Below are 17,278 nucleotides of genomic sequence, written 5' to 3'. Positions count from 1 at the left end.
CACACAACTAATGGAGCAAGTTTGAATCAATAGCGAAAGAAGAGAAAGAAAAAAAAAAACCGAACACGGTTAGAACGAGCCAGGCAAGGTCTCACACACACCTATAATCCCAGCACTCGGTAGGAAGTGGCAGGAGAAGCAACAAAAGCCCGAAGCCTGCCAGTTCATTTCCTTCTCGTTTGTACATTTACCGATTTGCCTGAGGAGAGGAGTGTGCACCACAGCATGTATGTGGAAGTCAGAAGACAGCCTGCAGGATGTTGGGTCTCTCTTCCCACCATACAGATCCCAGTGGTCAAACTTAGGTCACCAAGTTTGGCTACAGCCCCTTTACCCACTGAGATATTTATTCTGCCAACCCTTTCCACTTTCTTCTCTTTTTCTCTCTTTCTTTTTCCACATAGCATTTTTATTGACTCTCTGGGAAGCAATAAAATTCTCTGGGGAAATCAAAATAATTCTCTGAAAATCATACCAATCACCTCGGAGGCCTGCCTGTTTTCCATTGTGAGTTCCAGGCTACAAATAACATTTTGTCTCAGAAAGAGAAAAAAGAAAGAAAGAAAGAAATACAAGGGGCCGGAGAGATGGCTCATTGGTTAAGAGCACTAGCTGTTCTTCCAGAGGTCCTGAGTTCAATTCCCAGCAACCACATGGTGGCTCACAACTGTCTGTAACTCCAGGATAGGACAACTTCACACAGACATACAGGCAAAACACAAATACCCATAAAATAGAAATACATAAAAAATAAAAGGAAAAAAAAAACCCTTAAAGTACATGCTCATGATTAGGAACTAGCACTTAGGAAGAAGAGGGATGATGACCTCCCTAGCAAGTCCAAGGCTAGCCTGAGATACGTGAGACCCAGTTTCAGAAGTTAATTAATTAATTAACTAACTGTGGACAAAAAATATATCTGATGCAAAAGGGATGTGAACGTAGACATAGAAAATCAATTATTATAAATTTTGCCAGCGAGCATTTACAGTCTATGTAGAGTTTGTGTGTATTTGATATGCATTTCTAACTGTGTAAGTGTGTGTACAGATACATAGGATGTTCCACATACAGACATGTAAGTAGTGTAAATAAGGTGCTCATTTTACACATGAATCTATTTATCATAGTATATACATAGGGATGGTTTGGAGAGATGTAACCCATTGCTTCGTGCATGCAAAGCAAACTGTCAGCCTTGCTCTCTGGGATTTTACTGTTTTTCCTTTTCCTTTTTTTTTTTTTTAAGAAGAATCTCATGTGGCCCAGACTGGCTTTGAGCTCACTGTGTACAGAGGATGACTTTGAACTTCTGATCTAGCTGCTAGGATGATAGGTATGTACCACCTAGCTCATATGGTATGTTTTCAGTGTGTGTGTGTGTCCATCCCATGGCATGATTGTGTGAGTCATGATGTGAGTCTCTCCCTACCTGGGTGCTAATTCTACCATGTATGAGCTGTGTGACTTCAGTAAGGGACTTAGCCTCTCTGTGCCCCCTGCGGAAATGGTGCTAGGGAAGAGCAGTTGGAATCCCTTCATCTTGGTTTATCAATGTCATCAGCCCCCACAATAAAGAGTGTCCCTGAGGCTGCCGTTTCTAAAGCTACTTCAAGTCCTGGACTGGGGGTACTTCTTTCTGAGTACAGAGGTCCTCCCTGGGGTATCAGATGAAGGTAGCTGGAAAGGACCCCCAAGGTAATGATCAAATGTTCAGAGATGGCAACTGTGTACCAGTCTAGATGCACCTATCAGAGCCGGCTCTTAGCCTGGCACAACCTACATGCCTCAGACCTGGGACCAGACAAACTACAAAACCAGTGTCAACATCTGAGGACAGTGACATCCTCTCTATTTTTTCAGCTTCAGGGAGGAGACATTGCCCTGGTTCTGAAGGAGAGGGACCACAGAGAGGTGCTAGAAGCCAAGGAGGCCATTCCTCCACAGGATTGAGGAGGGCAGGCATGGTCCTGCTGGACTTCAGGCAAACACGATGTCCCAGCGTTAATAATGTGAGGTCTTATCTCCCTGGGCAACACATCCTGGGACTCTTGGCTTCTGGAATTACTGTATATTCACCCTGGCAGAAGCGAAGACATTTTAAAGACACTTGAAGGGGAAAGGCCATGAAGCCTGAGCCTTATACAAAGAATGACCAGCTGAGGACAAGATGAACGAGCACAGCGATTGGTTATCCAGTACCAAGTGGTCAGCCCTGAAAACATACAAGTAACATTACACAGACTGAACAGTTGTATTTATATAATCAGGAATAATATGCATAAAGGTGTATGTATGCATAAACTATTAATGAAAAGAAAAGCCATGACCTGGTTTCTGCAGCTCCCTAACTAGAGGACTTTGGATCAGCCCCCTCGGAGCCTCCATGCGCATCTCTAGAATGTGGTGGTTAAGTCCCTGTACCACCAGAGACTGGCAAAGATGTCAGTGATGAAGAACCAAGCAACACTGTCACCATGGCCAGTCTGGGTTGTGTATAACATCCTTGGGACGGTGTCCTCTTTTGACTGTTAGGAAGCTGGAGCTCCTTGCTTCAAGCAAGTCACACAGAATGAGATGATACATTTGAATTTGAATCCAGTGGACTCAGCCCCAGATCTCCACCAGGAACTCCTTGCTCAGCATTTGTTCCTGTAGGAGGTGCAGAAACAGAGCCAGGCATTGTGCCCAGGGCCTGTCCAGCGTCTTTCCCTTTTCTGCCCTAAGCCTTCCAATTCCTGCCAAGACAACACCACCCTCTCCCTCGGCCTACTGTCAAGTCCCCACTACCACAAAGGGGCAAGCCCTGGGGGGGGGGGCGCCCAGTGAGTAAAGAACTCGCCTTGTAAGCACAAAGATTGACTTTAATTCCTAAGAACCCACACACAAGAAGCTGGGCAAGATGGCGCATGCTCGTAATCCCAGTAAAAAAAAAAAAAAACGATGGGAGGTGAGGACAGGTGGATCCCTGGAGCTCACAGGACAATCGTTCTAGTAAGTTCCAGGCCAGTGAGAGACGCTGCCTCAAACATCAAGTGAACATCACCTGAAGAACGGCCTGAGGTTGACCTCTACATATGTAACTACACACATGCAAAGACTCTGTGTGTGTGTGTGTGTGTGTGTGTGCGTTTGTATCTCTCTATCACGTTCATTCACACACACACACACAGCATCCAAACTTCACACCCCTTACTTTGGCCCCCAACTCCACCAACCCGCCTCCCACACTGATCCCCTACCCTGTTCCAGCCGCCCTAGCCTTGCTAGCTCTGGAACACATCCAGCTTGACCTGTCATGGGGCCTTGCACCTGCTGTCTCATGCTGGAAAAGCTTATCTATTTGAAGACTGAGACGAGCAGGAGGTATGAGTCACTGGGACTCTCTGGAAGGAGCTACCCTTCTTCCAGGGATTCATCCCAGGCACCTCCCCTGCACAGCTGCCTCCTCTCCATCCCTTTTAACCATTCATTTCCTTGACAGCTCTAATCAACACTCCCAATGATAGACATGTGGGGGGCGGGTCTAACACTCCCAATGATAGACGTGTAGGGGGTGGGTCTAACACTCTCAGTGATAGACATGTGGGGGGCGGGTCTAACACTCCCAATGATTGACATGTAGGGGGTGGGTCTACCGCTCCCGATGATAGACATATGAGGGGCGGGTCTTAACATGACTTGTTTACCACTGAGAGAATTCCATCAGATAACAGGAGACCCCAGATAACAGGCTTGGGGGATGCTGGCTGGAAGCATGTGGCTTTCTATAACTGTGAAAGAGAGGACTTCACTTCACCCAGAGGCCTCAGAGCTCCGGTACAGTGGGGAATGTAGATGACCCAAAGATACTTGCAGGGTAGAGGACGGCAGCCACCAGGACACACTGGACACTGCCGGTCCTTTTACAGAGCTCTGGCCACAAGGGATGGTGGTATGGAGCCTGAGTGTCCCCATCACATCTTCCTGATGTCCCCCTTTACAGATGTGCTGGTGGAGGCCAGGAAAGGCAGACAGAGGCAGGGGACTTGCCTAGTGGAGAGGACGGCACATCTGAGCCACTCTCCTGCCTCTCATAGTTCCAGGTCCTAAAGCCAGGAACATGGGCCGCCTACTCCCACTGCAGAAAGATGAGCTGTTCCTTCCCACACTCGAACAAGAACCAAAGGGCCCTTGGCTTCTTACAAGAGAATGTTCTAGAATGTGGTCGCTGTCCAGGAAAGCTTGCTTGAACTCCTGAAGTGGTGAGTCCCAAGTCAGCCTTCCTGTCACCGTCTGGGCAAGAACAGTGAGCACTAAGGGTCAGTCAGTGGGTCAACAGGGGACATTCCAGGCATTTCACACTGCCCCTTCCAACAATTCAACAAAGTAGGAAGTCGGCATGTGACGATGGAGGAACCAAAGTTCAGAGAGGCTGAGCCACTTGCCCATAGTCACACAGCTTGCGAGGAGAAAAGATGTCAATTGACCCTCCAGCAGCCAGAGTATGGGTTCTTGGTTCTTGTCATGTTACCCCCTCATGGTTACATAGTCACACACACAGCGGTGGGGTGGGGAGTCCAGCTCACATTTTCAGACCATGTTGAGGTCAGGTCTTCCCTGGCGCCCACAACATACTCAGTGTACTCAGGTTATACACATTACCATGGCTGTACACGGGCAATACCCCCCACAAAGTAAACTCTTGTAATGTATCAGGTTGGTAGTGCCAAGGAGAGTCTGAAGGAGGTGGCACTTGGGGACACCTTTCAAATGATGTTTCTTTTCTTTCTTTTTGTTTAGTTCTTTGTTGTTTCTGGTGCTTTCCTTTCTTTTTTCTTTGGACATATTCTGTATCTTTTGGTTGTTTTAAGACAAGGGCTTGTGCGGCACAGGCTGGGCTCAAACTCTGTCTGTAGCTGAGGATGGCCTTGGACTTCTGATCTTCCTGTCTCCACTTCCCACGTCCTGGGATCACAGGTGGGCAGCGCTGCTTCTGATCTGTGCAGTGCCGGAGACTGAACCCAGGACTCTGAGTGCGTGAGGCCAGCACTCCAGCAACTGAGCTCTCCCTGGGCAGACGTTCGTTTGTTAAACTGCAGAGTTTGTTTTTTGTTCTGGGATCATTATATATTAATCGTATTATATTAATTGTCTTTCCCCTTCCAGGCATGAGTGAGCCTCGAAAAGCTTTTGGGCACTGCTGCCCTGCACTGGAAGAGACACCAGCCTAGATTCTGGGGCTGAAGGGCCCTTTGCTTAGCAGGATGGCTTAGCAAGAAGTGGCTCACAGGACCTGCCTGTCCCCATCTTTGGCCTGGCCACCCACTAAGAAAGCCAGAGTCTGTCCAGACCGAATAGGTATGTGATTTCTGGAGTCACAGGGCCACAGGAGAATCCAGTTACAGTCCCTTTGCCAGGTAGCAAGGGGGTGGGGTGGGGTGGGGGTGGACAACCAGGCTTGCCTTCTCAGAAAGAGAGCATGTCCAAGGCTGTGAGCCTTTCACTGAGAAGCTACATCTTATGAGGTCCCCAGAGCCAGTCCCTGCAAGGCCACATCTTGCAGGGTTCCTATTTTGCTGAAGGACATCTTTGGCGGGCAGAGAAGGCAGCTTAGAGTCTGGCAGCCCAGCATTCCCGGCTATACTTGTCTCTGGGCAGCAGAGTTCAGACACTATGTTCCCCTAACTGTGGCCTGACTCCTCCCCTTCCACAAAGGACCCACGCTGAATGAGTTTTACTTGACAGACGACTGAGAAACTATAAGTCATGAATGTGATACCTGAGCCGCAGAGACAGCCTCCTCTCTCTCCCAGAGAACTTAAGTCAGCTTCCAACACTCAGGTTGGCTGGCTTACACCTACCTGAACTCCAGTTCTGAGGGATCCAATGCCTCTGACCCCATGGGCACCCACAGATGTGTGTGTGTGTGTGTGTGTGTGTGTGTGTGTGTGTGTGTGTGAGTGTGATAAATGTATGGTTGTGTATGACTTTGACCCCAGCATTTGGGAAGCATAGACAAGCAGATCTCTGTGAGTTCAAGGCCAGCCTGGTTTACATAGCAAGTTCCAGGACAGCCAGGCTATATAGAGAGATCCTGTCTTCAAAAAAAAAAAAAAAAAAAAAATCTAGATGAATAAATATTCACACCACAGCTCCACTGGGATTTGATAAGTATTTGGATGTTCAGAGCAGAAATGTTGCCAGTAACCAAAATAGAGGCAAATCTGTTAATAGTGTGGATTGTCTAGATAATGGTCTATCACTCGGTCATTTTTTTTAAAAAATGGAGTGCAGGTTCCGGGAGTAAAGGTGCTTTCTGCTGAGCCCAGTGACCTGAGACTTGTCCCCAGTAACCACAAGGTAAAAGAGTTCACATCTGCATCATGGCATGAGAGCCACACACACACACACACACACACACACACACACACACACAGTATGATATTTTTCCCTTCGATACCTAGGATGTCTCTGTTGGCAAAGCAACAAGGAGGGTCTCCAGGGCCCAGGGCAGTGGTGGAGCAAGAGGTGTTTTGCGGGTTCTCTCAGTTGGGCGGTGAGAGGTCTCTGGGGGTACCAGTTACCCAGCAATGCATCTGTCCCTAATGTCACTGTCAGGAGACTTAAAGTAGTTGCCAGGGTGGGGCTTTGTTTGGGCTTTTTGTTGCTATTGTTTTTCTTATGGAGCTGAAGTTGGACCGGAGAGCCTCCTGTGTGCTCGCATGGAGTTGCAGCCCCGCATGAGGCAGTAGACTCTGAGTTCTGTGTGTTCACTATGAGAGACAAGCCACGCTCTTGACAGCATGTCTCCACACGTGGAACACCTTCTTGAATGTGTTTGTTTTGGATTCTGCACCAAGGTCTCTGTCTGTGTTGGTCACCACAAGTACCCAAGCAGGCTGGTGGCCCACAGACCATTGAAGAGGTGGACCAGAAATTCGAGGCCAGTCTTAGCCACAGCATTTGAGCCTCTGCTGCGTGAGACCTGGCTGGTACGGTGGAGGGACACAAAAAAATACCTTAAATGTGTCAGACGGGGACCTAGAAAGATGGTTTGGTTGACGAGCACTTACTGCTCTTCCAGAGGACCAAGGTTCGGTTCCCAGCTCCCACATGGCAGCCCACACCCATCTGTAACTCCAGTTCCTGGAGACCTAACACCCTCTTCTGACCTCTGTGGGCACCAGGCATGCATGTGGTGCACATGCATGTATCTATGCAGTTACAACACTCATAGACATAAAATGGTTCTTTTTTTAACGCCAGACATGGCAGCACAGGACTGTGATCTCATCGATAGAATAGACACAAGTTCAAGGCCATCCTGGTATCATGGTATTCTTTGGGGGGTTTCAGGCCAGACAAGAGCTACAGAGCATTCCAGGCCAGCTAGGGCTGCGTAGAGAAACCCTGTCTGAAACAAACAAAGAATCAATCAATAAAGACTAATAAATAAGTGTGGGGTAAACAGCTCAGTGGGTCAGGATGTACACGCATGAGAAGCTGAGCCGGAATCCCCAACACACAGCACTGTTGCTGAGAGAAGGAAGAGTCACTGGGGCTCTCAAGGACAGTCACTAGCTCTCAATTCAGCGAGAGACCCTGTCTCAAGGGAATAAGGCCAAGAACACTAGAACCACATCCATACAGACAAAAGAGGAGAGAGAACCTGTTCGCCAAACAAGACACAGTGCCAGCTTCCAGAACCTTCCTTAATGAACAAGACCCTGAAAAGCAAGTCCACCAGTCAACAGAAAGATGACACACTCTGTCGTCACAAACACAGTCTGTGATCTAGTGCCTGCCTGAGCTAATACTCTCAGACTGGAATGGTGGCTGAGGACCTCCTCCCATCCACTACAAGGCCTCATGCGCGGGGAGGCTCTTTGCTGTGCAGTGGATAGGGACACCCCAAATCAGAGCTCGTCACCAAGGCAGAACGGCCTCCCTTCCTCAGTCAGCAACCAGATCAAATGATACCCCAGGGAGCTCATTTAATCTCACTTAAATAAGGCCCCAGCTGCTTTATTAAAAGGATGTCCACGGTAACCATTCCATGGGAACTGCTCTTGGCCCCGGGGTTGCAAGAGTATCCGGCTCCTTATTAACAATCTGTTTGCTCTATTACACGCTGCGTATCAATACAGCATGGCCAAGGCTTTAAATATTTTAACACTGGGTTGTAGGAGGAATGGCAGCTGCCTCTGCTACCAGTGGAAAGCCTACTCCTTAAAAAAATAAAAAAGAATTCCGCCCCGGGCTCTCTTTCCTCTTACATTTGTGGGCTCAAAGGAGATTTGAAGTCCAAGACACCCTGGGAAAGGAGCCACGCGAGAAAGGATGGAGGGCATTTCTGAGGCCTCATCATCAAGGCCTTGTCCCAGGGGTTTTACCAAGTGTCATGATGTAAACTCATTGTAGGGAGTGGGCGTTTCTAAATTCCAGTCTAAGTTCCGCTGTGTGCTGGCTGGTACTGACACAGAGCAACATGGCAGCGAAAGTTTAAAGAAACATAGTGTTGGATTTGTATGGGGGCTGGGAGGGGGCTCAGAAGGACACAGACGGACAGAAGGACACAGACAGATTCCTGAAGAACAAGAAATTTACTAGAAGGAGCATTGGAGGTTAACAGGGCAGGCGAGGGAGGCTCTGCCTGTACCTTTTGAGGGTGGGGCCATTCACAGCAAGCCTGTGGGCTATCTTATTCCCTGCAGGGGCAGGGAAGGGCATAGGGAATAGAGTGTGTGTCTTTGTTGTACATAAACTTCCCAAGTGAGGTTATAGACCAGTCCCCGTAGGGTCCCTGGGGTCTGATGCTCATTCCCTGGGGTCCGGGTCAAAAAACTTCAGTGCAGCTGACAAAGCCAAAGTCTCATTCCAAAAGAGTTTTGTCTTGCTAAAGACATTTCAAGTGAGAATGTTCAGAGCCACAGAGTGTGGCTACGGATGTGGCTCGGTCATGGTTTGGGTACTGAGCACAAGGCCTTGGGTTTCATCCCCAGCACCACATTTTAAAACAACGAGCTTCCGTTTCAGTGAGAGACTGTCTCCAATAAAGGATGGTGTTTCCTTCTATCCTTCTCTGCCTACTCACTTGGAACAGGAGCTAGGATGCCTCAAAATTCCCCTCTTTTTCAACTGTTTAAAATGGCATCAGGGCTATTACGGGCTGGAGAGATGGTTCAGTGGCTAAGAGCACTTGCCACTCTTCCAGAGGACCTGAGTTCAATTCCCAGCACCCACATGGCAGCTCACAACTGTCTGTAACTCCGGTTCCAGGGGATCCAGGCACAAGTGTGGCACACATATCTGTGAATGCAGGCAAAATACCCATACACATAACACGACATCAGATCTTTCTATTAGAGCATTATCTGCTGTATAAACTACATTGCCCTTTAGAAAATAAAATGTGGTTTAAAAACTGTAAGGGGCAGAGAGATAGTTCAGTGGTTGAAAGAATGTTGTTGAAAGAGTGGCTGCTCTCCTAGACGGCTGATCACAACAGCCGTGTCATGAGTTAGGACCACCTGTTCCTCCTGATCCAGGGAGGTGGATGTCTCCGAACTCCACAGACTCCTGCACATACCCAGAAACGCATACACATAAATGAAAATTAAATATATATAATGACGTGTGTGTGTGTGTGAGAGAGAGAGAGAGAGAGAGAGAGAGAGAGAGAGAGAGAGAGAGAGAGATTGCTGGATATGATGGTGCACACTTCTAATCACAGTACCTGTAAGGCCGAGGCAGGCAGTTCTCTGAATCTAACGTTAAGCTGGCTTACACAGCAAGCTCTGGACCAAGCCAAGTCTACGTAATAAGACCTTGTTCCTAACCCCTACAATAAAAGCACTGAAAGGGTTTTTAATGAAATGAAGGTATCAAATGACTGAGGAAACACCTGACATCAATCTGACCTTCACACACACACACACACACCAAACTCCTTTTTTTTTTTTTTTTTTTTTTTTCATTTCAGGACACTATGTAGCCAAGGCTGGACTTGAAATTTGCAATTTTCTGGCTTCAGACTGCCAAGTACATGAGTCACCATGCCCAGCTTAAAAAAAATTTAAACTCAGGGCTGGAGAGATGGCTCAGTGGTGAAGATCACTGACTATTCTCCCAGAGAGGACCAGGGTTTGGTTCCCAGAACACACATCAGATGGCTCACAACCACCTGAGTGACTCCAGTTCTGAGATGATCTGGCCTCAGTGGGGAGGTCTACACTCACGTAAACTCATGCAATCATACCTACAGACACATAAATAGGAAGAAAACAAATGAACCTTTTAAAGGGTTCTAGAAGTCAATCAGTGAATCTCGGAAGCCTTTCGGTTTCTGCTACTGGGCTTTTGAAGCGTGATTGGTGATCCGATTCTCCAGACACCTCTGTGAAACACAAACCCGAAGGCCAACCGCTCGGATGCCTGGAGGCAGCTGAGTTCATCCCCAGTGGTCCAGCCTGAAACCCACGCTGAGGGCAACTTCAGCTGAGGAACAAAGAGGAGCATTAAGGGCTTAACAACCCCTTTGTGCCCCAATGCCACAAGTTCTGTGTAGTTATGTGACTATTTGAGGGACAATAGTGTTCTGTCAACAGTCAGCAAAGAGTCTTTGTCTGTGGTGAAGCTGCAGGGTCTGGACACCGCGGAGAACAGGACAGAAGAGAGGAGGTGGTTGTGACCTGCCCTCTAGAGAACACTTTGAAGATGACTTAACGAAATTTACTATTTAATTTGTTTGTTTGGTTGGTTTGGTTTTTGAGACAGGGTCTTTCTGTGGAGACCAGGCTGGCCTCCAACTCACAGAGATAAACCTCTTTTTTTTCTTCTTCTCCTCCTCCCTCCTCCTCCATCCTCCTTCTCCTTCCTCTGCTTTTTTTAATGGAGTTTGGAGGATGAAGGCGTGAGACAGTGTCATAGCTCTGGCTAGCCCCATAGCTCTGGCTAGCCCCATAACTCTGGCTAGCCCCATAGCTCTGGCTAGCCTTGTAGCTCATAATGACTTTGATTTCCCATTTCTCTCCCGTCTGCCATCTTCCCATCAACTGCTGAGATCCTGGGCATGTGCCACCACACCTGACTGCGAATATTTTTATAACCTATACGTGATAAATTAAGTCTACACTTTTTGTTTGTTTCTCGAGGCAGGGCTTCTCTGTGTAGCCCTGATCTTTCTGGAGCTCACTGGATAGACTAGGCTGGCCTCAAACTCAGAAATCCACCTGCCTCTGCTTTCTGAGTTCTGGAAATAAAGGATGTGCCACCATTGCCCAGTGAATTTTGCATTTATTAAGCCTACATGGCAGGTCACCTTCCGCTCTATAGACCTGTGTCTTGACTTGGTGGCTGAAAGGGTTTTTGAAACAACCCCAGAAGGAAAAGACATGCTCTCTCTTCTATTCAATGAATGAATGGGCTCAGAAGCGTAGAAAACATAAGTAGCCAGGGCCACTAGAGGACTTGAAGTTACCTCCATTTCCCTCCCCTCCCTAAGATTTTTTTTAAGTGTTTAAACTACCTTTATTTTTCATTCATTTATTTACTTCTTTGTCTGGGAGGCTGTGCATGTGGAGGTCAGGGGACAATTTGTGGGAATCTTTTCTTTCACCATTTGGGTGCCAAAGATAGAACTCAGGCTGGAAGGCAGCCATCTTTACTCAGGCTCCAAGGCAGCCATCTTTACCCAGTGAGCCATCTCACCAGCCTTTCTCTTTTACACGGGGTCTCAAGTAGCTCAGCCTAGCCTTGAACTCATGACAAACTGAGTGTAACCTAGCCTCCTACCTCTGAACTTCTAGCCTGGGATTATGGTGTAACAACACCATCTGAAATGATGAGGTGCTGAGGGCTGCGCCCAGGGCATTGTTCATGCCAAGAGAGCAGTCCACAGACTGAGGCACAACCTTCCAGTATTTCTCATCTGCTTGGTATGAGGTGAACTATGTACTGGAACCAACGTGTGCACTCTCTCTTTTGTATACACACACACACACACACACACACACACATGCACAGTTCACCATGGCAACCTATGCCAGAGTGTGGTAAAAAGTAGTATGGTCCCTATGCTCCTGACCAAAGTGGCCGAGTTTCAGCCTCACCCTCTGGAGTCACAGCCCCACGACAAAAGGAAACCCTACAGCCTGTCTGCACAAGAGTCACAGCAGGAGCCACGGACGCCAGTCCACTCAATCAACAGCCCAGCACCATGACTGGGAAAGCCAGGGATCTCCATTTTAAAGATACCAGCAGAAGGTCAGCAGTGGGGTCACCTGCTCCCAGGCTCCCTGGCTTGTCAGTCTCACCATCCTGGGAACCAGCCCTGGGCAATGATGTGTGTGTGTGTGTGTATGTGTGTGTGTGAGTGTATATGTGTGTATGTGTGTATGTGTGTGAGTGTGTATATGTGTGTGTATGTGTGTGTATGTGTGAGTGTGTGTGTGTATGTGTGTGTATGTGAGTGTGTGTATGTGTGTGTATGTGTGTGTTAGTGTGTGTGTGTGTATGTGTGTGTTAGTGTGTGTGTGTGTATGTGTGTGAGTGTATGTGTGTGTGTGAGTGTGTGTATGTGTGTGTATGTGTGTGTATGTGTGTGTATATGTGTGTGTGAGTGTGTGTATGTGTGTATGTGTGTGTGAGTGTATGTGTGTATGTGTGTGTATGTGTGTGTGCATATGTGTGTGTATGTGTGTGTGTGTGTTAGACATGGAACTCAGAGAGCCTTCTGCATGCTCTGCAAGCACTCACCACTGTGCCTCCCCTCCACCTCTAGATGTTACAGGTACCTACTGTGCATCGGTCATGTGGCTTCTGGGACACCAGTCACATCTATTACTGTCCACCCCACGTCCATAGCACTGTCCAGTTTCCCCGAGGAGAGACTGAAGCTCCAGGAGGCAGAGTCGTGGAACCCAGGGAAGGAATCCAAACATGCTCTCGCTCTGGCCTCAGTGCAAAGACCTGACCCAGAAGGCCAAGGATCTGTGGTCATGCCTAGGCACACCACCGCCCCTGTGCAAGACACTCATATACACACACCGGAAGAACGCATCTCCGTCTCCTATTTTTGTTTCTATGTAGCCCAGGATGGCTTTGAACTCCTGATCTCCTCCTGCTTCTGCCTTTGAATGCAAGAACTACAGCACACACCATCACGCTAGCTCTGGTATTTCAACTGCTCGGCAGGGTTCCAAGAGTCATGACCGGTAGGAGGCGGTGGCCAGGCAAAGAAGTCAGTAAGTCAGGGCAGCTGAAAAGTTCAGTAATTCCTTTTCCCATTTCGTAGCCCGAAATGTCCCTTTTCTTTCCCACCATTGACCCCCAGTCACAAGAGGGGCCCAGGAAGCAGGGGTCACTCACCGCCATGACCAGCTCGAATGGATACTTGTATACTCGGACAGGAGACTGGTATTTTTGCACCATGTTCAAACTCAGAAACCACCAGGACAGAGCGAGCAAAGAAGCTGGAAACAAAGAATTCCTGGTGAGGTGACAGCTCCCTCCACACGAAGTATGGGCACTGCCTACCAGGTGTCAGGCAGCTAACCCAGACCGGGCACCTGTCCACGCCCCAGCACCCCAAGCCACACTCAGCCCTCTGAGAGCAAGCAACACTTCACGCGGTCTCCCCATCCCCGCTCTTTGAGAGACACCCGCAACGCCACCTACTCAAGCAGGTACACGCATTTGCAATTCTTACATTCCCACGACTGTCCTCACACATTCTCCCCGTGACTTGCCGCGGACATCCTGACCTAAGCCCACCCCCTCCCCCGGTATTTTTGTGCCTGCCCTTTCGTTTTCCTCCGTGATACCCTGGCACGTGCACCCTTCTGTACGTTTCACCTGCACCCCACTCCCACACAGGGCAGCCCTTGTACACGCAGCACAGAACTTTGCGCAGGCATCCAGCTCCCTACAGCAACTCCACACACGTACGCTCCATTCCCCCAGGTGCACACAAGTGCGCACCCACACAAAGCTATTCAAACACGCGTACATGCGCAGGCCCCGCTGCTCCGCTCACCCTCAGGACTGCTGGAGACACAGCACAGTGCTCTGGCACCTGCTTGACCTGGGTGCTGAGCTCGCCAGATCCCCAGAAACCGCCTTGCCCGGAGCGCAGAACCAGGAGCTCAATAGCCTCAGTCTTGCCTCAGCCTCTGGTCGATCTAGCCTGACGGCCAAGAGGGATCAGAGCGGTGACAGACGTGCCCGGCCTGGAGAGCTCCAGGACCCGGGACAGCGGGAGAGCCTGGCCTGGCCTGGCACCACCCCTACAAGATTATTTTGCTCCTTGATTGGTCTGATCCCAACCCCGCCCCGGCCAGACTCTGCCCCCTGTCTTAAGCCCTGCCCCTCACTTTTACTCATCCCTCGCTTGGTCACGCCTTCAGCCCCAGCCTTGCTCCCTATTGGCCACATCTCGAGGAGGCCCCACCCATGTTGACCCCGACCACAGTCACCCAGACTCAACAAAGGCTCCGCCCCAGTTCAATCTCCGCCCCCATGAGGACCAGGCTCCCAGGACGCGCCCCCATGCACCCCATTCATTTGAACCAACCCAGAGTTACAGAGCGCGACTTCCCTATCCACAGCTACCTCGCTCTAAGTAACCTCTTCTTCAGCCTACTGCACCTGAACTTTTTATTGTTTGGTTCGGTTTGTTTTAAGGAGTAATTCATAGTGTAAACCAGTCACGGCTGTACAACCTCAACCTCCGGAGTTACGGGATTACAGATGTGCGCCACCATGTCCAGCTGACCCCTGGCTTTGAGCTCTCTCTCCACCTGATCTCGCCACGAAGGCTGAAAACCCTTCTAAATGCATTATTTATCCACTTTTCACACCTTTACAGAGCATCCACTAAAAGTCGAGCCCTCCAACGTTAAATAAATTAGGCAGGCTGGAGAGACAGCTTAGCCGATGGAAGCAGGTACTAGTCTTTCAGAGGAGCTGTGTTCGATTCCTGGCACCCAGGTCAAAGGGCTCACAGTGTCCTGTAACCCCAGTTCCAGGGGGATCCAGTTATCTGACTCAGCAGGTACCAGTGTTCAACATAAACATATACTTAATTTAAAATAATAAAAATAAATTTAAAAAATAAATAAGGTAATGCTTATTATTTGGTAATGTAGATACGGCGAACGTGCCGAGGGGGGTAGTCAGGAAAAGGGTTGTTACCCTAGGCTTTTGCTGGTTCTTCTAACTTCAACCGCATCCAAACCCTGCCAGCCTTCCCAGGGTACCCAAGGACCAGCTTCACTCCCGTTAGTCCTCCCTTCTCTCAACCTATCATTTCACTCCGCAAGAGCAAAGGAAATGGCTCCGACATTGTTGCCAGCCACTCGTCATGGCATCCCAGGTAGGATCTTATTAGGACCTCGCAGACAGCAAGTTATGAAGTACAGACCTATTAGTCGAAATTCCCACTATTACCACAAGGTGGCAGCAAAGGATAACCCAAGTGGTCACAGCCTATTGTTCGGTCCCAGGTCTCAGGTGTTTTATCTCCTTGATTTCTTGAGGGGACTTTAGTGGTCCGCCATCTGGTGTTTTCCCAACACCACAGTTCAGTCACAACCTCATCTGCTCCAAGCCTTAGGGAAGGTGTGACTGAGAAGAGGGGGTGACATATTGGATACAGGGAAGTCTGGGGAAAGGGGGCTGACTGCACGTGGAAAGAACTCCGACCTCCCCCAGCACGAGGGACAGCAATTAATGATATCACCAACTCTATGAGCACACACACCCTGGCACGGTTCTGCTAATGATGCCTGCCGCTTCATTTGTATGCAGAATTCCATACACTCTGCTAAAGCCTTCCAGATATAAATGCACTTAATCCCAAAACACTCGAGGGAGCTGGTGCCGGAGAGAACACTGTGAACGCATTAAATGCCACCAAATGCTCTACAATAGGACGGCTGGTTATGTTCTCTGAATTTCACCTCAACAAAAACAGTAACTGGAGGGTTGGGAGTGCGTGCCCGGCTTCATCCTCAGGGCCACCGGTACCCCAGCTGGAATATCAGCGCTCAGAAATGGAAACAGGAGAACCAGAAGTTCAAGGTCAACCTCGAGAACAACAGCAAGTTTGAGACCAGCATGGGCTACATGAGACTCTGCCTCAAAAGCAAACAGGAGCTGGAGAGATGGGTTAGTGGTTACCAGTGCTCACTGCTCTTGCAGAAGACCCAAGTTCAACTCCCAGCAGCTACCCTGAGTGGTTCACACCTGCCTTTCACTCCAGCACCAGGCAGGCTATCCAGCGCTTTTCCTGACTCCCAAGGGTATCCACACACATGGCATAGGCTCACACGAATAGGGGGAAGTAAATAAAAAAAAAATAACCCTTTAGAATAAATGAGCAGAGGGGCTGGAGAGAACAACAGAAACATACAGGCAGGCCATTCACCAGTGCACATAAAATAAAACATAAATAAATAGGTACAAATAGTAAATCAGTAAAGAGGGTCTGGGAAGATGGCTCAGTGGGTGGCAACAATTGCCAGGCAACTGATTCCTGAGGTGGAGCTCTTTAGTGTGCAAGTGAATGTCGGGCAGGTGTGGCAGCCACGTGTGCAGATGACAGGGATCCCTAAAGCAAGCTCAGTTGAACAGCTGGTGAGTTTAGGATTCAAGTGAGAGACCCTACCTCAAAATGTAAAGAGGAGAGTGTTGATAAAGACACCTATCTGGGCGTGGCAGTGCCGGCCTTTAATTTCCAACATTAAGGAGGCAAAGCCAGGCTGATCTCTGAGTCTGAGGCCAGCCTTGTCTACAGAGTGAGTTCCAAGACAGCCAGGGCTACACAGAAAAACCTTGTGTCTTAGTTAAGGTCACTATTGCTATGGTGAAACACCATGACCTAAAGCAAGTTGGAGAGGAAAGGATTTCTTTGACTTATATTTCCACATCACTGTCCCCCATCAAAGCAAGTCAGGACAGGAACTCAAACAGGGCAGGAACCTGGAGGCAGGAGCTGATGCAGAGGCCGCGGAGGGATGTTGCTTACCGGCTTGCTCCTCATGGTTTGCTCAGCTTCCCTTCTTATAAAATCCAGGACCACCAGCCCAGGTGGCATCCCCCAGCACAGGCTGGACCCTCCCCCATCAATCACTAACCAAGAAAATGCCTTATAGGCTTGCCTACTGCCTGATCTAACAGAGGCACTTTCTTCATTAAGGCTCCCTCCTCTCAGATGACTTTGGCTTATGTTGAATCAACATCTGGCCTCCATAAGTATTTGGACACTCGGGAATCTGCATCCTCACACACACACACA

General features: G+C 48.9%; 1 protein-coding gene across 3 annotated transcripts in view; it reads right to left on the bottom strand.

Moving 5' to 3' along the window:
- The window catches only part of SEC14L5 (SEC14 like lipid binding 5), a 37,327-nt gene extending 23,166 nt beyond the window's left edge, over positions 1-14,161 (bottom strand). For all 3 annotated transcript variants that reach the window (XM_080942169.1, XM_080942170.1, XM_080942171.1), the window contains exons 1-2: positions 14,018-14,161; positions 13,351-13,454 (exon numbers count right to left, since the gene is read on the bottom strand). In XM_080942169.1, the coding sequence (XP_080798295.1) occupies positions 13,351-13,413 (63 nt within the window). In that variant the 5' untranslated portion in view covers positions 13,414-13,454; positions 14,018-14,161. The remainder of the gene's footprint in view (positions 1-13,350; positions 13,455-14,017) is intronic.
- Between the last annotated feature and the right edge of the window lie 3,117 nt (positions 14,162-17,278).

The sequence above is a fragment of the Micromys minutus genome (genome assembly GCF_963924665.1).
Source record: "Micromys minutus genome assembly, chromosome: 31".
In the NCBI taxonomy this organism is placed as follows: domain Eukaryota; kingdom Metazoa; phylum Chordata; class Mammalia; order Rodentia; family Muridae; genus Micromys; species Micromys minutus.
The sequence above is the reverse complement of the archived record's forward strand: the minus strand, read 5'-3'. Positions and strand labels throughout refer to the sequence as shown.